Below are 19746 nucleotides of genomic sequence, written 5' to 3' on the forward strand. Positions count from 1 at the left end.
TCCTCACCGAGGAGGCATGTGGCCTGTGGCCAGTGGCCAGGGTGCAGTTCCACCCACATACTTGTGCAGCCTGGGGTCCCAGGTCACTGATGGCTTCCTTCAGGGCCAGCTCTGATTTCTGAGGTCTTGCCACAGGCTTAGCCAACTCGGCAGTTGGGGACAGCTGCACCCAGCAAGGTTTGCGTCTTGGGCTTAGCTCAGAGGTCCCAGTGCTTATAGAAGGTCATCTGGGGACAGTGTGGCCTTTTACTGTGGCTCAAGTTGTGATGCTGCCATGGGAATTCACTCTGCACACACAGAATGTCCCCTTTTCACACCAAGCAGGTCCTCTGCCCTATGCCCTGGGCTCAGGGGAGGTCAGGTTGATAAGTGATCTCTCCCGAGTTTTATTAAGGACCCTGGCTCTGGAGCTCGGGTGGGCTGTGGGGGGCTGGAGGATGTCCCCAGCAAACCTGCGTGGGCACTTGCTCTGTGTACGGCATCTTTGTTGGTTTCTTCTCAGAAGCCTCATTCCTCTGAGCTGTTTGCCCGAGGAGACGGAACCTTTGCGGTCCTGCATGGTGTCTCTGGGGTCACAGTTTGTTCCACCTCACTTTTCATGAACTTTTAAAAAATATTTCTTTTAGTAGTAGATGGACACAATGTCATTATTTTTATTTGCTCATTTCTATGTGGTGCTGGAGGTCAGACCCAGGGCCTCACATGGGCGAGGCAAAAGCTCTACCACTGAGCCCCAACCCCGGCCCTCATGAACCTTTTACTTAAAAAGTGGCCCAGAGAAAGGTTGGGGCTTCCTTCGCCCAGCCTGAGGGGCAGGGGAAGGCGCCACACTGTGTAGGGGCCATCAGCCACACCTCTGGCTATCCTCCTGCAAGCCCCCAAGCCTGGGGTCCCTGAGGCTCTCTGTGGGCCTTGGGGGTTCTGCTCCATGGCCAGCTTGGTTGTGTGCAGGCTGGCAAGCACCTGCCGGAGGGAGAGTTTGTGTGTCTGTGTTTAAAACTCGAGAGGCCCTGTCTGCTCCCCTGCAGTGTCACTCTTGGTTTCCCCAGGCAGGTGGGTACCACGGTTTGGTCCTCCTTGGTCACCCGTCTCCTTCCACCCACCCTGGCTATCTCCTGGGGCTCCCGTCTCTTCTTCTGGCGGTCTCAAATTCCGTCCTCGTGGAACCTGCCTCAGCCGCCCTCTGGAGTGGTCTGTCTTCTCTGACTCTCCTGGGGCTTGTTTGCCTGCCCTTTACAGTCCATCTTGACCCTTTATTTCACGGTCACCTCCTGGAGGGCAGGGGCAGCCCCTTGCTCTCTTTTGTATTTGCCACATCAACTAATACAGTGACAGAAAAGCAGTCAAGCCATGTCCACCCCATCTTGGGATCAGAAACCACGATTCCAGGTCAGAGTGGCTTGTGCAGGGTGTTCAGAATGCCCCCAAGGTAGGAGACCTTTTGGGACACTTTCGATATTTATATTAGTTTGGAGGTACTGGTTGGTCAATGACAAAGAGGCGAACAGCCACAGGTGTCATTTAAGAGGAGGGCTCTGGGGTTGTTTGAGTTTGAAAACTGCCCTGTTGTTTTTTGCTATGTGACCTCAGAAAGATATGGAATTCTCTAGAATTTGGCTTTCTTAGCTATAGAGGCAACAATATGTATTTCATCGAGAAGTGCCAGTCTTTCATATACCACGGAGAAAAAAAAATTGCTGTCAATGAAACAATGATTCAATGTTTCATTTATGCTCATGGAAGTAACTCTTAGATACATTTAGGCTTTCAGGAAACCACAGGCCAGCTGGGCATGGGCCAGCGGGGCACATTGGATCCCAGTGACTGGAGGCTGAGGCAGGAAGATCCTGGGTTCAAAGCCAGCCTCAGCAAAAGCGAGACACTAAGCAACTCAGAGAGACCCTGTCTCTAAATAAAATACAAAATAGGGCTGGGGATGTGGCTCAGTACCTGCCCCTCTCCCCCTGGCCATTCTTTGGAAAGGAGAGTGTATGGATTGGGGAGCCTGGAGAAGGCTGGTCGTCACACTTGGAGACTTCTTCAGCAGCTCTGGGCTGCAGTTGCTCGAGGGTCCTGTCCCCCACAAGCATGCAGCCTGTCCTCTGTGCTGCTGGAGGAAGCTGCCATAGGATTTTCTGCTGGGTTGTTGACACTTCAACACTTAAATGCACCCGCTTTCCTGATCCTGGACACCCACTTGCACAGTCAGAGCTCAGTCGTCCTGGAACCTACCAGGAGCCGCAGGTGCCTGGGGCCACCGGGAGTGGCAGCAGCATTGTGACAAGTGCCTCTGGCCTTTGCTCCTTGGCGTTCGTCTGCCTGGGTTCTCCTCCCATTTCCAGTGGTGCTATTTGTGTCTGGGTGGCCGTGTGGCACGTTCAAGCCCCTTGTCAGGGGTGCGTGTGGTGAGCCTCTCTCCTGCTCTGGGCCGTTTCCTCCTGTTTCCCTACGGGTCTCTTGAGGAGCACAGTTTCTACCTTTGACGAAGTTCCCCTTTTCCTTTGTAGTTCGCGTCTTCAGGGTTCTCTGATGTGCTTGCTCCAAAGCCAGGGAGGGGGTCTCCCTGTTTCCCCTGGAAGCTTTCATGTTAGCCACCATTAGACCTGTGGCCGTCTCTGTGCTGTTTGGTGTGTGGTTTGAAGTGTGGAGGGAGGCGGCCCTTTTCTCATGGAGATAACTAGCTGTTCTGTTTGTTGAAAATACTGCCTTTTGCTCATTGGGGCTGGATTTGCACTTAGATTGAAAAGCAGTCGACTCTCTGAGTTTGTGTCCACTTCCGGGTCTTCTGTTCCTCTCCGTGGATGTGTTTGCCCACCTCTGCTGAAGCTGGACTGTCGTGGTGTGTGGTGAGCACAGCGTGAGTCTCAAAACCAAGATGGACTTTTTGAGGATCACCCCAGTTTTCTAAGCCTTTGCATTTTCTTTCATGTGATAGAATAAGCTCATGAATTTCTGCCAAAGAACCTCATGAAATTTTGATTGGAATTGTATTAAATCAGTGAATCAATCTGGAGAAGCTGAAACCTCAGTAACATGAAGTTTTCCAATGTGTGTTTGTGGTTTGTCTTTCTAATTATTTAAATCTTTACTTTCTCTCAGTACGTATTAAAAAAGAGCGCTCTTCCACATATTTCTTTAAATTTCTCCCTAAGTGTTTCTCATCTTAAAATATCTTATAAATTGTGCTTTTTAAAAAATTATCTCCCAATAGTTTATTGTTGATATGTAGATAATTTTTTTAATGTCTTATAAATATTTTTAATGATTAAATGCATGTAGGCAACCAAGAAAACTCACAAGGTCACTGATCTTTGGCTGGATATTTCCTTTTCCTTGGTGCGTGTTAATCCCACAGCAAAATGGTTTCCTACGGTGTTCTGGCACGACACACCATGCACTACTGATTTTTGCATGTTGACTTTGCACCCTGCAACCTAGCTATATTCCGTGTGTCGGGGTTTCTCTTAGCTTCATAGAATTTCTTGTTTATTTCTGTAGCAACCCATGATTCAGGTGTTATTCCAATAATGGTTTATGGAAAGTTTGTCCTGGGCATGCTGATTTCCTCCCTGCACATCACACAGCTTGAGGAACAGGACTGGGGTGTTAATTAGGTCCAGTCCGACTCCAGGGCTCCATCCCTCCCCATCCTGAGGGAGGTGCCACACCTCCTGGACACTGGGAGTGGTGCCTGTGGCTTTCCTGGGTCCCACAGGGACATTCTCGTGTCATCATTTTCACAGGCCAGGAATATCTGAGGGGACCCCTGGAACAGACTCAAGAATTGGGGGGTGCAGAGGGCATTTTCAGTGAAGCAGGGGCCTCTTCAGTTCTGGCACAGCAATGCTGAACTAAAGGTAGGGTGGGTGAGGCTGGCCTGGGCATGTTCAGGAAGCAGGTTTACTGAGGCTGCAGTGCCCTGAGGGGCCGGTGCCAGGGTCTCTGGGCCCTGAGTTTGGAGATTGTCTTGGACGTATCCTCAGTGGGGTGGATGGTTACCTGATGGTGGGTGGGAATGCAACAGTTGCTCTCTGTCCACTCTTAGGAGAGCTTGGGACGGACTCTGCCATAGCTTATGTCGACAAACCTAGCATTTCAGTTCCCTGAGCCCTCTGCAGACACCCTACCAACCTTGACATTCCTCGTAAACATTTCCTGACAAGAAGGGAGGCTTAATTAAGGCAGGGTCCTTGGGTTGGGGTCTCTGGTCCATTCAGTGCTGCTGCTGAGCAGCCTCTGCTGCACGGGGCCTGTCAGCTGAGCTGCCTCCGCCTCCTTTCTCCTCTCCCGCCCTGTGCTATAGGAGGCCATTTCTGCACGGCCAAGGACCTGGCTGAGGAGATCCGCTCCCTGGGCAGTGAGCGTGAGGAGCTGGAGGCGCTCCTGGGCAAGCTGCTGGGGCTGAGTTCCAGAAGCACCGGGAAGCTGGGACGCCTTCGTGAGGACCAGGACAGGCTGTGCCGGGAGCTGGCCTGCCAGGCTGCGGCCTACGGTGAGTGGCGGGGGGATGTCCAGCTCCATATCCCCTGGCAGGTGGCCAGGCGGGACCATCTGTGCTTCTGGGACCTTGATGAGGGGGTGCCATGGGCCACACAGCTTCCATTTTCTGTCAGAAGCTTCAGCAAACAGGGTGGTGCCACTCAGGGGTGACACCCTGTCCTCCGCCTGCATCTGCCCAGGGCTCCTGACTGTGCAGAGCAGCCCTCCTCGGGGCAGTCCTCTCCCTCTGTGCCCAGGCTCAGTCTTCCCATCTGCACTGCAGCCTGGCTAGGGAGAGCAGGTGCCTCTCAGGGCTTCTCCTGGGGAAGGTCATCCACGCAGGTACTGCCTCTGCCCGGGTCTGCTAGGAGCAGAGCCCAGGCGCTGCTGTGTCCTTCCTGTGCTGGTGGTCCAGAGCGGAGGCCACCTGAGGGCCCAGCCTCGGGGTCTCCAAGGATCCTGGTTCTGTCCAAGCAGAGACAGCAAACATTTACTTCTAAAGAAAGTGAAGGACTTCTCACGAGTTTCCTTCCAAAATGCTGAATGAAATCATCAGAAGCAAATCAGATTTAAAAGGTAATAGATGCTAGAACTTGCTTCTTCACTGGTGATGAGAATGTTTGGCTCATGGGGGGTCAGTGCCGTGGAGTTGTGTGCAAAAATCCTGGGCGTGTGCGCGTGGAGGGCAGAGGACGAGACAGCACAGCAGGGTCCCTCATAAATGTCCTTCACCATTCTGATGGAATAAATAGATGTGAATAAGCGGCCGCATTTTACAAAGTGTGCTTACCTGAAGAGAAATAAGAAGGAAGTGGGATCTTAGGAGTCGGATCTGAAATGAGGATCTCTGAAAATATCCCACAAATTGATGTACGTGATTTTTTTTTTAATACCAGGGGCACTCAGCCACTGAGTCACACCCCCAGCCCTGTTTTGTATTTTATTTAGAGACAGGGTCTCACTGAGTTGCTTAGTGCCTCAGTTTTGCTGAGACTGTCTTTGAATTCATGATCCTCCTGCCTCAGCCTCCCTAGTTGCTGGGATGATAGGTGTACACCACCGTGCCCAGCTGATGGACATGAAAATTAGTGTCTAAAAACCAAAAAAAGGAATGTAGCATCAGCTAGCAGGAACTAGGTGTGCCATTTTAGGGTGCATCAACTTTGCTGTGTGGGTCCATCAGCTTGCAGGGGCTGTGGTTACTACAGAGTTCCCGGGTCAGAGTGTGCTTGGTGGTACTGGGTCACTTGGTAACCAGCACTACAAGCTGGCTCAGCAACTCAGGGCTTCTCTGAGTTTCTTTTCACTTTTAAAGATCAAGCCTTGTTTTTTTTCCAACTATGTAACAGGAGACTGTACACTTGAGCCTAGGTAACTTCAGTACTAATCAGGGGCAACGTGCTCTCCTGAGACGTTCCAGCCTGGCCGACTGGGCATGAGGGATGGGCATCATGTACTTATTTTTGCTGTTGGATTTCTAAGTGTACAAACTATAAAAGCTACGAGATTTCTCGTGGCATCAGCATGCACGAGGGGGCAGAGATTAGCTCTAGGAGTACAGAGGCTGTGAACATATTTGGGCAAATAGAGTGCAGCAGTGTTTCCATGTGAATGGCGGAGCTCTGGAAAGCTATTAAGATCCTTTCTAAAAAGGGCTGCACAGCGTTTTTTGAATCCCGTCCTTGTCACTTCACCAAGGATTTTCACAGTGATGAATAAAACATGCACAGGTGGAAGGAGCTGGTGGCCGCCGCGGGTGCTGGATTGTCGGTGGCGCCGTACGTAAGGGTGGGGAGCAGCTCTGCGTCTGGCGCCTGGATCTTGCTGCGTCAGCTCCCCTGGTCCCAGATGTATCCACAGGCCAAGCTGATTCTTACCCAGTCTGAGGAGCTTTGGCTCTGGGTGACTCAGATTAGTAACCCAGACTGTAAGCGTGCGAGGGACAGATAAGTAAGGTATAAACTCCCAAGTCCGTCAAGCTGCATAATAAAAGGGAGTGTAATTAACTAGGCCGAGTCTGTCCAGCCGCTTTTGGGTGCTGGGTGTTGACAGTGCAGGATGCTCTGTGTTCAGGGTTAGGTGCAAGCCCAGCAAAAACGCAGTACCTGCTAAGTGATGGACTGCCCCTGGCCTTCGACATATTGAAGTCTAATGTTCAGGAACGAGCACTGCGTTGTGGTCCTGAGTGTGACTTCAGCATGGTTGTAGAAGTGGCCCTTGGGAAGGGGCAGTGCACACAGGGAGGAGCAGCCCAGAGTGTGAGGGGCCCAGACTCATCCGTCTTGCTCCCCAGGCCCCTGCAGGTGCCATTCAGTCCATGGCGCTGAGCCAGTCACATGTGTGTCCAGGTCCAACCTGAAGGAGCCAAGAGAGGAGAGCTCAGCCCTGTTGGCTCCCTTTGAGACATCTGCACCCTCCCCTGCCACTGCCACAGCCAAGGCCTGTGGTGACAGTCAGAGGCAAGGGTTGTGGGAAGCACCCTTACCCGGTGGCCCTGTCAGGGAGGATTTGCCGTCACATCGGGGGCCAGCCAGTCTCTGGTGTCTCACACCAGACGCTCAAGGCCAACGAGCACTTGGGGGGCTATAGGCCAGGGTCCAGGGTCGTTGGCTAGACTAAGCTCCATCCCTTGGATTTGGATCACGCAGATGGACCTCCAGGCTTTGGCTTCTCATTCGATTCCCAGTGGTGGCTTCGAAATATCCCATGGGAGGTGACAAGTTGTTGAGTTGGAGGTTCAGGTCAGGGCGTCTGCAGACAGCACAGGATGACAACAGGAAGTCCCTGGAGAAGCAAGGGGCAGGCATCCCTGCTCGAGGGCTTTGTCACTGTGGTGACTGGGTCCTGCAAGGACATGGGAGGAAGCCAGCCTGAGTGCTGCGTCTTTCTTGGGCTGGGAGAGCAGCGCAGAGTCCTGAGCAGGGTGAGGTGGGAAGAGACAGGAGGAAAAGCCAGCTCCTCCACTCAGACACCTACGGAGGTTACCTGAGACCGTCTCGCTAGTACGGATTTCAGCAGTTTTTTTTCTTTTAAGGGAAAGTGGGGTTAAAAACAATTGGTAACTTCTTTAGTGGGCTATGTCTGCTTTCCAGAAAAGAAGACCAGCTTGCGATTTATGTGCGTGTTTTCCCATCTCCTGTGTGTAACTTGGTGACCTGTATTATCCTTTATTAATGATGCTGATTTTGTGTGTAACTCAGTTATAAAGCAAGCCGGTGTCTGGGGAGAGGTTCAACCACAGAATGATCAGGGCTGGAATTCTAAACAGGGCACCTTTGACGTCTCCCAGTTGCTGCCGGCTGCTTGGCACTAAGACAAGCTCAGAGCCTGGCTGGGTCCGTGGCCCAGTGAGCCCTTCAGGTGGGTCAGAGATGCCCAGGGAGCGGGTCAGCTGCAGGGCTTCATGTTCCTGGGAATGACTTTGTCCACCTTGGCTTGTTTGCCCCTCAGGGAGAGCAGATGAGGATGCTGAGGGTGGCACTCAGCTCCGGCTGAGAGCCAGCTGCCCACGTGGCAAGACCCTGCTCTTACTTGGAGACTGGCTAATGAAAGGGAGTGGTGCCCTGGGGGGGGACACTGAAGTCCACTGAGGCAGCTTTCTGCAGAAACTCCCTCACCCTGTGAAGACAGGGCTTTTGGTGTAGGGATCCCGAGACGCACAGATCCACATGCATTTGTCAGGTATGTTTAGCAAAAACTGTCAAGATGAATTAAACAAGAGAAGGAAATCTGTGTCTCTCATTCTTTTTTGATAAGAGTGGGAAGGAATGGTGAACCAGAAAGGTTCATCTAACAGAGATAAAAAATAATAAAATCATATAAAAAATTGTGTTCAAAGGAAACAGAAGACAGTGCTAATGACAAGTGTTAATTATTTGGTGTGAGACTATGACATGATGAGGAGCATCCTAGGAGCAGGAGCAAAAACTGCGGTTGAAGTACCATCTGCCACAAAAGTGACCCCGTGTGGCAGTTTTGGGGAATGGGAAGCACAACATTCTTAAAGACTGCTTGAGAGCATTGTGCAAAGTCCTCGCATACTGACTGTAGCACACACAAGGCACTTTTCATTTCTGTCACTTCCCTGCCACTGAACCCCAACCTGCCTGCCACCCCCAGCAGCATGTGGCCCCGGGATGGCTGCCCCCCAGGTGCCTGAGCACCTCAGTGAGATGCTTCTGTTTTCCTATCAGTATGATGAGAAATACATGGTTGTTAGAACCACCTGGAGACAGAACCTAATCTCATTATTTGCCTTGTCTTTTATGTAGAGTTTTGGAGCTTTAAATAGGAGTGCTTGTGCCAGGGCATGGCCTGTGGTAGAGAGCTCACCTGGCCAAGGCCCTGGGCTCAGCCCAGCACTGCCCTAAGAACGAGAACAGGACACTCTGCGATTTCCTCCCTGATGCCCTGTGTCTGGCTGAGCTCCTGAGCTTCACGGTGTGTGGACGAGCCAAGGTGGACTCAGTGTGTTCTTGGACAGGAAGGAGGGATTCCCTGCATGCCGTCACTTCCTTTTTAGTTATAAGTGCTGACCCCTTTCTTTTGGTTGCAAAGCCCCCAGAACTAGGTCATTTCATTTCTGGACACTAATGTGGTCTAGACGCCCAGGTAGTGGTGGCAACACAGGGCCAGGACCAGGGCCAAGGGCTGACTCTCTGCATCCAAAGTTTCCTCATGAAACTGTTCTGGGCTTTTTATGGCCGACTCCTGACCTGAGTCTTAGCCATTTCTCAGCCCCTCTGGGAAACTTGAATATCACGCCACAGGCTCCTGATGGTGTGAAAAGCCCACCCTGAGTGCCCTGTGGACCAGGTCAAGCACCCTGAACAGAGAGGCAGGTTTCTTCATTTTTGAAACTTTCCAGCGCCTTCTTTTATTCCAGACCTGAACACAAGCCTCTTCTGCATCAATTAAGTGACAGGATGCTCTGTCGATTGTCACTTTTATGGTGATCACTTACTTTATACTAAAACCCAAATTCTTTACTTTTGAATGGTCACTAAGGGAACCTGGAAACCATAATTCAGAAAGATGTTGAACTATGATCATTTAATTGGACACAAATTTGTAATTCTTGGAACACTTTCTGGGTATTTGCCAACAGTTCTGCCCCTGCCCCAAATGCGGCTCAGCCTTGCCCTGTGCTCCTGTCAGGAAGGCGTTGCCCGGAGGACTGGCACCTCCTCGGCTCCTGGGGAGGGAGTGAGGAGCCCTGCCGACCAAGGAAGACCCATGTGCTGTCCTGTAAATCACCGGGTGTGGGGGGTGCTACACAGGGAACGAGATTGTGATCTTCCAGGCTTCTTGATGGTGAGCTGTGCAGGACATTGTGTGATGCAGGCTTTGGGGAGTGAGGCCCTGAATCATTTTAACTGAACCTGACTCTCCGAGGCCTGGCAGGCTAATTTCCCTGGGGCCAGCTAAATTCGGCGACCTGGGAGCTGTCAGTGTTTCAATGACGAGCTCTGTAGGAACCTCGATTCCCTCTTTGACACAACAAAGTCAGCTTCCTGCACAGCCCCTGACCTTCCACTCCCACTTCCTCTTCTCTGAAGCCCCCATGCACTGCACCCCCGGGGGACAACCTTTGTGTGTGGTGACCGTCGGTTGCTGGTGACCTCTGGGTGTTCTTATGCTTGCACATGCAGCCCTGTGGAGTCCACGTGGGCCTCCGGGCCCATCTGCTCCTGTGCTGTTGATCTGGCTCGGAGTGGCCTCTGTCCGACCCACTCTTCTCTAGATCCCAGCGTCACCAGGTGGGCAGTGTCAGCTCCTGTGCTGTTGATCTGGCTCGGAGTGGCCTCCGTCCCACCCACTCTCCTCCAGTGTCACCGGGTGGTGGTGTCACTGCTTCTTTCATGTTCCTCCTGGCACTGTTGTTTCTGAAGTCTTTCTAAGTCATCAACAAATGACCACGTGCTCTGCCTTTGAATTTAATTGCACCCAAATTTTACTTGCCAAAGCGATGTTAAGATTTTTGGCTATTTTATCCTGTTTGAACATCTCTCTCTTCCTGTTTCCCATGGCTGCTTTACATCCCATGTATCCCAGATATCGTGTTCTCCTTCCCCAACGAGGACAGGTGCACTTGTCATGGCCGTGGGGGGCTGTCTTGCTTGGGCAGGTGACTGAGCCCTTCACTTTGGCTCTGTGCTGGCCCAGTGTTTGACCTGGATCCTTGTGTGTCCGTCACGCTGGGGGAGGGGACAGATGCGCTAGAATTTGGACAATGTCAGCTTGTCCTTTGCTGCACCCCACCCTTCCCAGAGACTGAGCGGCGGCAGAGCAGGGCCGTAAGTCCACGTCTGTGTTGAGGCGGTTGCCACACACTCGCATCCCCGTAGCTGGAGCTCGCTCACGGAGGCCACCACTCAGAATGAACTCTGACCTTCCTAGTGCGGAGGGCAGAGGAGACTTATACCACGCTGACAGGCTCCTGTGTGGTGGGCCTGGCCTCAAGGGCGAACGTACCGTGCAGGCAGCTGCTGCCATGGGTCCTCCTGATCAGCCCGGGAGGGTCTCCGTGTGCACTTCCCCCACCATCAAGCAGCGGTGGAGGAAAGGAGCCACGTGTCCCTTCAGGATGTGGCTCCTGCTCAGCCCTTCTCTGTCTCCGGCCTCCCCCGCCCCTTTGTTCCCATTTCCTTACTCAGATCCAGGGAAACCCCACCACAGGAACTCCTTCCTCCCAAAGCCTGCTGTCATCCAGTGGACCTTGGAGAGCGTCTGCCGCCCTTCCCGTGGCCCCAGAAGCTGCAGTGTGAAGGAGGAGGTACTGGGAAAAGAAGATGAAGGCCGTCCCCGTCTAGGAGGGGTGCCAGACAGCACGTCACCTCTTCTCTTCAGGCATGGGAAAGGGTTTGCCAGGGAGACCAGCAGTGTTGGCATTAAGTCTGAGCCCCCTCCTCCAAGGATCTGTCCTCACAAGTCACAGGACACTTCAGGACCCACTGTGCTCCAGAAGGTTCCTTCCTGCCCTCCTGTTGCAGGGCACCAGACTCTCCCTCCATGCCAGCCCCTCTCCCCTGGCTTCTCACTCTCCCCTCCACCTTTGGAATGCCCGCATCCCAGCCGCCAACGCCCACCCCACATGTGCATTTCCAGGCCCTGGACCTCTGCTCTCAACTGCATCCCCTGCTCTGATGGAGCAGTGGACCATGCCCACCCACGGCCCCCCCACCTGAGCTGGGGCAGGACCCGGCCCTCTGCACCCTCCCTGTCCTGCTTGGGGGGCCTTGGTGCTCCCACTCTGCCTGGCATTTGGGCTGACGTGGGAAAGGTGATCATTATCCCTCCCTCAGTGTTCTGTAATTACTCATTCCGTTTTGCCATGTTTAATGGAATATTTAATAGCATCTATGAAGAAGCCTGATGACTATAAATAAATGCTCTCTTTGGTATTGAAAGGGTTTTATACAATATGAAATTTAGAGCACAATTTCCCTCTGGAGTCCCCACATTAATATTCATCATGAGCCCCAAAGCAGAAGCTATTATATTTTAGCATAATGAAGTTCACCATGTGTTTTAAAGTCACTTGCAATTGTGCTTCTCATCACGATAATTAGGAAGGTCATCTTGTCTTGCTGGTCTCCATTAGATGTATGAACCAGCCATGGCTGTCCCTGGGAAACGTATTAGGGCACTTTGTGCAAATACAGGGGCAATGCGAGACTTTCTGTCCCAAAGTGTGGCTCTTTGCACCTAATCACCAAACCTGAAATGCTGCTGCTTTAGGCAGCTTCTCATTGTTGTGACCAAAAGGCCTGACAAGAACAACGTAGAGCAGGAGATGTCTATTTTGGGTCAGGTTTCAGAGGTTCAGTCCACGGTCATCCAGCTCCATGGCTCTGGGCCCAAGATGAGGCAGAACATCATGGTGGAAGGGCGTGGAGGAGGAAAGCTGCTCAGGACCTTGCACCAGGAGGCAGAGAACTCTGCTCACTAGGGACAATATATAAACCCTGCAGGCACACCCCAGTGACACCTCCTCCAGCCACACCTACTGCCTGCAGCCTTCACCCAGTTAATCCATCAGTGGATTAATCTGAAATTAGGGTTCCGCCTCTCATAATTTCACCTCTGAACCTTCTTGCATTGTCTCACACAATGTGACCTTCTGGGGGCATCCCTCATATCCAAGCCTTAATGCCTGCTATTTGGCCTCCAGTGACATCTGGGCATGGAACCCTGAAACAAATCACCGGCTCTCTCTTTGACTGCCGGGCTTGAGACCTTCCTCTTCCATGAAGCAGGACACCATGAGGTCACTAAACATAGGGTGGAGGAATTTGACGTGAAGACACTGGTGTGTTTCTGATCTATGTTTTTTCTGCCTCACTTGAGAAATTGACCGTTTGCATTAGAGCATGAAGTAAGGTGTGTTGTACTCGTGCCTGGAACGGCTCGTGTCCAGATTTGCAGGGCGGAGCTCCCTGGGTATTTCCAGGAGAATGAACCATCACTAATTTTCAGTGGTAGAAATGGTTCTTGCTCCCTGATAGTGACGGGGGAGGGGAAGGGAGAGTCAGTCTCACTGCCTACCCAGTGGAGGAGAAGAGCTGTGCCCCAGTGTGCATGAGAAGGAAGCAGCTGTGGCCTCCACAGAGGTGGCCCGTCCTGTCCCTCCCGTGCTTGCCCCTCAGCTGTGAAGGTCATGGGTCCCTGCTGTCAGCCCGTGTCACGTCCCAGGGTCTGCTTGGTGCCGACAGGGACAGATGTCTAGTTGTGCCAGGAGCTGTGTGTAAGCGTGGCTCGGGCCCTTTTTCCACTCGCTGATTTGCCCCCGCAGACCTCTGAGGCGGTGCGTTGTGGGGCAGGCTTATGTTTGAAGTCCTGTGCTGCCCTGAGCTTCTGCTCTGCCTCCTGTTTTGCCTCCCGATGTGCTGGGCCGACTGTCAACCCGTCCGACTGAGCCTGGCTGTGCTGTTGTAATCCCCCGAGAGGTCTCTTCCCTTATCCTGAGGCCCTGTTTCTCATGGGGGTCCCTGGCTGTGTCTCCCCCTTGCCTGAGGTTTCACTTTCTAGTTTTAGTTACCCACAGTCAACTGCAGTCTGAACATGCTAAATGGAATCCCAGGGGGAAGCAATTCGTGTGTTTTAATTAGCGTGCTGTTCTTCCTCAGTAGCTTGATGAAATCTCCTGCTGTTCTGCCCGACCTGCCTGGGGTGTGAATCACGCCCCCGTCCAGTGTATCCTCACTGTGTACGCTACCCTCCCATTGGTCATGCAGAAGTGGCCTCAGTTATTGGATCAACTGGACACTTACCTAGTGTCCTTCATGGCGTCCAGTGCCTGCCTCACCCACCCACTCCATCTCACTTGGCACTGTATACCACACTGTCCTGAGAAGGTCAGGTACAGTATGGTATTTGAAGGAGAGCCAGAGGTGGTGTTCACCTAACTCTGTCTATCGTATGCTATAGTTGTTCTGTTTTAGGATCATTGTGGTTAATCTCTTACTGTGCCTGGTTTACACATTAAACTTTATCAAGTGCACATGTGAGAAGAATGCAGAGTATGTGGGATTTAGTATTAACACGGTTCCAGGCATCCTCTGGGGTCCACAGATGAAGAAGAGGCGGCTGTGTGGACAGTGTCTGCCTCACTGGCTGTGAGCTGGGGAGATGAAGGATGTCTGTAGTAGACGAGGCTTGGTGCTCAGCTCACACCAGGGCCCCAGTGGCCATCGCTCATGTGGTTATCCCTCTGGCAGGACTGGCCGAGTGGGAGACGGGACCTGAAGCTGCACTAGTGAGAGGGGCTGGACCCGACAGGCCTTTTGTCCACACAGGGGTTCTCAGGCTTCCCCAAAGCTGGTGTCTAGCCATTAAGGAAACTTGACTTGTGTGATGTCCAGGTTCCTGAGCAGTCTTACTTCATAAAGTAGACGATTAGATGTGATCTTACGTTTGTAAATGTTTCGCTTGAAAAAGAAAAAACATCACCCACTGTTGTGGCTAAGATGAGAAGTACAGCCAGGAGAAGTGCTGGCGGGAGCGTGCAGTGGGGAGTTTTCCATGGGTGCTGGTGGGTGTCCAGGGCAGGGCCGCCTGGGAAACCCTGGGCAGCTCCCTCTCAGGTTAACCGTGGCACTAGTCATGTGACCTGGCGATCCCACTTCTGTAGAGGTCAGAGGTCATGCCTGTAGGAGGTACAACCAGTGCTTGCAGCAGCGCGAGTTCGACTGCCAACACTGGGGACAGGTGGACTGAACGTCGAGTAGCGGACCGTGTGTCCTCGCAGTGGGGTGGCTCAGACCCAAGAAGGAGCAACTGCTGAGGTGCCCGCGGGTTTGTCTCAGGCGAATATGCCTGTGGAACAAGCTGGTCTGGAGAGGCCACCCGCTATGGGAGCGCTTGACACCCACCGGGGCCACAGGGACCGCTAGGGATGGTGGGGGTGAGGGTGTGAGGCCTTTGTTAGGGATCATCCTGGATGCGGGTTGTGGCAGTGGATCCAAGAATCCTCCGTGTATTAAGCCCATGACCACCGTGGGTTCTCCTGGGCGTGGATAAGTAAAATGCTCAAAGGTGCCGAAATTCACGCTGGTGAGTCGGGGCGTTGCCTGCTCAGGCCCTGAGGCTGACACCATGGCAGTTTCTGCTGTGAGCTCATCTATGGCTGTCCCCATAGTCGAGGCAAGGCTCCCTGAGGTCCGCCCTGCCAGCCTCCTCCCAGAGGCTCCCCAAGGTCTGCCCTGCCGGCCCCCTTCCAGAAGGTGGTGTCAGGCGTGAGCCACAATGATCTCCCCTGGGCCTTGCATCTCTGCAGCATTTTGTTCCACCCCAAGAGCCACAGAATAGGCCTTTGCCACGGCCCCTGGCCTGGGTCCAGGCCATGCCCCAGCCAGGGAGCCGACCAGTCCCTGTTCTGAGCATCCTGCTGGGGCCAACCTGACCTGCTAGAGAGTGTTGCAAACGTTATCATCAGTGATGAAGCCCCCCAGCTCCCGCCAGCCCCACCCGCCTCTTGTCCAGTGGTGGCTATCTCCTAGAGGGCTTCATGGGGTTCCCAGGGAACACCTTGCTCAGGAGTGGCTCAGCTCACTCTGAGTCACCTTAGAATGGCTCAGGTCGAGTCGCAGCAGCTCTGCGGCTGAGTGGGGCTGTGGACAAACCCACTTCCCAGCCTCAGGATGGGCCGGAGGACCCTAGGGTGGAATATTGAGTGGAGAGGACAGCAAGGCAGAGACGTCTCATTCTTCTTGCCCTCTTCATGGTGACTTGTTGAAGGTCTGTCCCAGCCTCTGTGCCGGTGTTGGAAGCTGCCGATCCTCCCCAGCATTTGTGGGGGGCACAGCCTGGGCTCGGCTCAAGAGCCAAGCTCTGCCTGGGCAGAACCGTGTTTCTGTGGAGGCTGAGCCTGAGAACCAGGCAGAGCTTGAGGTGGAAGGCATCTCAAGCACCCCTCATCCACAGACCCTCACCCCAGGTCACCCATTTGCCCACCCCTCGCCAGGTAAGTTGCACTGCCGTTTGAATGTTTCCTTGTGAGATCTTAGGGTGCAAATGTTCTCCCACCTGAACCAGGAGACTGAGTCCTTGAGGGGAGAGCTGACCTCTGGTGACATGCCTGGAGCTGTGTGGCCAGACCTGGCCGTGCCCCCCTGAGAGAGACATGATGAGGGGGCTATTTGACCTCCAAGGACCTGGCTTCCACCACCCATTCATGTCACTGCGGGGTGAGCAGGTTTGAGCCGTGGGGCAGCAGAGGACACAGCCATGAGGACACAGCCTCATCAGAGACCTGAAGGACGCCGACCGCTTAGGCCAGTGTGGGAACCCTGAAGGGCCGTGGGAACCTGGACGGACACCAGGTCCCTGCTGGGCAGAGGTGGAACACTCAACAGGGCCCAGCGTGAAGAGCTTGGTCACCGAGGGAAGGAGGTTCCAGGAGGCCAGGAGGCTGTGGGGGGACACGGTGGCTCCACCTGGCGCCCACCCAAGACTTGAACCCTGGCCTTCTGTCCATCCTCCGTTGCCTCCACACTCTGCTCTTGCTTCTGCTCAGACCCAGAGTGCACCTGCATGGGCTGTGGTGGCCTTCTCAGAGGGGACAGGACACGCCTGGGCTCTCCTGCTTCCACAAGGAGACTGGTGCAGCTCCGGGAGGCACGGTCCCTGAGGCTGCACGTTCTGGTTAAGTCCACGTGACACCTCCATTCTTGGAAGTGTTTTAAGGTAGAAAAACAGGGCATGTGGGAATTTAGAAACTCTGCCGAGGACAGCGATGGAGAATTTAACAGGCAGCAGCCTGAGGAGCCGCATAGGGACCCATTTCTGGCTCTGGGAACCCAGGGTCCTCCTGGGAATCGGCAGAAGTAGAGATCACCTCAGCCGCCGGCCCAGGTCTCATCCTGCCCCAGCCCCCTGCCCCACACCCCTGCAGCTGGGAGCCACACAGCTGTCAGTGCTCCCTTCTGTCCTTGTCCTTGGCATGGCCCTGATCGCTGACTTATGCTCCTCTGTCACCTCTTCCCAATGCATTGCCAGCACCAAAGTGTCCTCAGCAGACAGTGCCAAACCGGTCTGAGAGGAAGACGGCAAGCAGGCGGGTTAGGGAGACACTTCCAGCAGCACCTGAGAGCTCCCAAGTCCAGACCCTTGTTTTCAGGTGGGACCCCTTGTGGGGAGGCCACTGCCTAAGGTCCTGCCCCTGGGTGGAGAGCGCAGCAGAGCTATCTGACCCCCTGGTGGCCTGTTGGTGACATAGAGCATTTTGCCACTCCATGACTTTTTGGCACATGGGTGGCTTGGAGGCGGCACTTGTGCCTTCCTCCCTGTCCTTGCCAGGCCCTGTGTCTGGGATCAGGCAGCGTGGACTCTGACGTCAGCTGGGATGGTGTTGGTGCCTTGTACGTCGTGGGCTGACTGTGAATGTTCACAGAGGGAGACGAGGAAGGAGAGAGCGGAGTCCGACTGGGCAGAGCTTCTCAGATCCCTGGATGGGGCTTCTGCACCTCAGCAAGAACCTCTGGGGGGCCAGCGGGCTGATTCTGATTCCAGAGCTCCTTCCTAGTGGCTGTCCAGGTCCTTGCTCCTCTGCATAGTCAGGCTCTGGACTGTGTGCAGGACGCTCTGGCGGCAGGAACAGAGGGGAACTTGTGGGCCTACTGGTTGCCAAAAGATCTGGGTTCAAATGCCCACTGGTCTAAAAAATGGCAAGTGTGATTGTGCACTACTGAGCAGTGACGTCCCCATGACACTCTCTGCCAGGCTTTGTCCCACGTTGCTTCTGCATTCACAGTAATCTGCACGGTGGGAGCAGAGTCCTCATTGCACTGAGGAGCATGCATGTGAGTGTGAGTGTGAATGTGTGTGTGCATGTGCACATATGTGTATGCAGGTGTGTGTCTGTGGTGTGTGTGTGTCTTAGCATATGTGGGTATACATACATGTGTGTATGAGTGTGTATGCAAGTATGTGTATTTCTATTTTGTGTACTTGTATGTGTCTTGTGTATCTGTGAGTGTATGCATGTGTGTATGAGTGTGTATGTAGGTGTGTGTATGTGTGTGATATTTCTGTGTCTCAGTGTATACATTGCTTCATGTGTGCATACATGTGCATTCACATCTGTATATGTACACACACGCATATGTATGTGTACAACTGTATATGAGTCTATGCATGTGCATATACTCTCTGCAAATGCATGCATGTAGTGTCTGTATACCTGTAATGTGTGTACGCATGAGTTCATGCACATGTACATGTCATATGCACAGGCATGATTATGCACATGCATGTACACATATACCAGTACACATGCACATGCATGCTTACATACATGTGAGAGTGCACACACATGTACACCCACCTGTACATGTGCATATATTCATGTGCATACTTGCACAACACACAACTATGTAGATACATGTGCATCTGTGTATCTGTATGCACACATGTGCACGCACACATATGTATACATGGACACACATGCACATATGTAAGTGTGTGTGTGCATGCACATGTGCGTGAGTGTGTAATATATGTGTGAGTGTGTGCATGGGTGTCTGCTCATGTGTGTGCCTGTGTAACATGTGCCCACACATGTAGGTGCACACATGTGGGTGTGTACATGGTGCATGCACGTGTGTGCTTTCCTTATACCTCTCTGCTTGTCAAATGACCCTTCAGGTTTTTTCTAGGTTCAGGATTTTAGGCCAAGGACAAAGTACGTGGCCCCCTGCTCTGTGCTTGGCTGTGTGGCTTGTCATTACCCCAAGTCCCCTCAGAGTCCTTCTTATGTGCACAGCCCTCGCCAGGCCCTGGCTTCCTCTTCTCAGGGTTCTCCTGTGGGACTCTCGTGGGCTGTGGCCTTCTCAGGAGGAAGACTGGGTCTCATTCCCTGCAGTCTGGGCCCCCACTTCACAGGTGTGACCTGCTCGAGCAGAGCTTAGGAAGCAGGGGCAGCTCCATATCTTAGGGTGCCACAGTGCCAAGGAGCCCGGCAGTGCCCGGCAGGTCGCTGCTGCCTGCTCGATGCCTCTCTCCTGAGTAGCTTCCCTGTGCAATGCTGTGTGTGGAGGCCTGCATGCTCTGGGGCCAGGCCCCACCTGGACAGGACACAGGCAGTTTGCTGACAACCTGGTCAGCTGGGCTAAATTGATCATGTCCTGTGCTCCGAGTGGCACACAAGGGAGGGACAGACCTAGGAGCTAGGGCAGCTGCTTGGAGAAACAGGGGACCTTCCTCATGGCTGAGCTTATCCCATCCCCAGTGGCTTTGTGGTCACCTAGTCAGGGAACAGAAGGAGGCAGGAAGGGGAGCTGGGGTGGTGCTGGCGAGGCCCTCAGGGGAGGCTCAGGAGAGGCCCTGACCTTCCCTCTGAAGCCCCCACGTGCTGGGCTTGGTTGTTTGCAATCCCAGCAAACCATGCCTTTCTCTCAGTGCCTTTGGGTGCAGGGGCTTGGGAGGCACAAGCTAGAGCCTCTGTTTGACCCTGACAAGGAACATTCTGAGATAATTGCATGGCTGGTGTCAGGAGAGAAAAGAAACTGCAGAGCTACTGACCCCGCAGGAATGCATTGCAATGTGCTGCTGTCCAGGAATGTTCATGGAGTTCTCCATGGGGTGGGAGGGAGGGAGGGAGAGAGAGAAGGGGAGAGGAGGTGGTGGGGAGGGGGTGGGTGGAAGAGGAGGGAAGGGAAGGGGATGAGGGGAGGAGGAGGAGAGGAGAGGAGAAGGAGGAGAGGAGAGGAGAAGGAGGAGAGGAGGAGGGAAAGAAGGGGAGGAGGAGGGGAGGAGGAGGAGAGAGGA

At 53.5% G+C, this 19746-nt stretch overlaps 1 protein-coding gene across 1 annotated transcript in view; it reads left to right on the forward strand.

The window, feature by feature from the left end:
* Disc1 (DISC1 scaffold protein) overlaps positions 1-19746 on the forward strand; it is a 198672-nt gene that overhangs the window by 85057 nt on the left and 93869 nt on the right. The window contains exon 9 of the mRNA XM_027947986.2: positions 4304-4492. Within this exon, the coding sequence (XP_027803787.2) occupies positions 4304-4492 (189 nt within the window). The remainder of the gene's footprint in view (positions 1-4303; positions 4493-19746) is intronic.

Source organism: Marmota flaviventris, chromosome 12, assembly GCF_047511675.1.
Source record: "Marmota flaviventris isolate mMarFla1 chromosome 12, mMarFla1.hap1, whole genome shotgun sequence".
Lineage (NCBI taxonomy): Eukaryota > Metazoa > Chordata > Mammalia > Rodentia > Sciuridae > Marmota > Marmota flaviventris.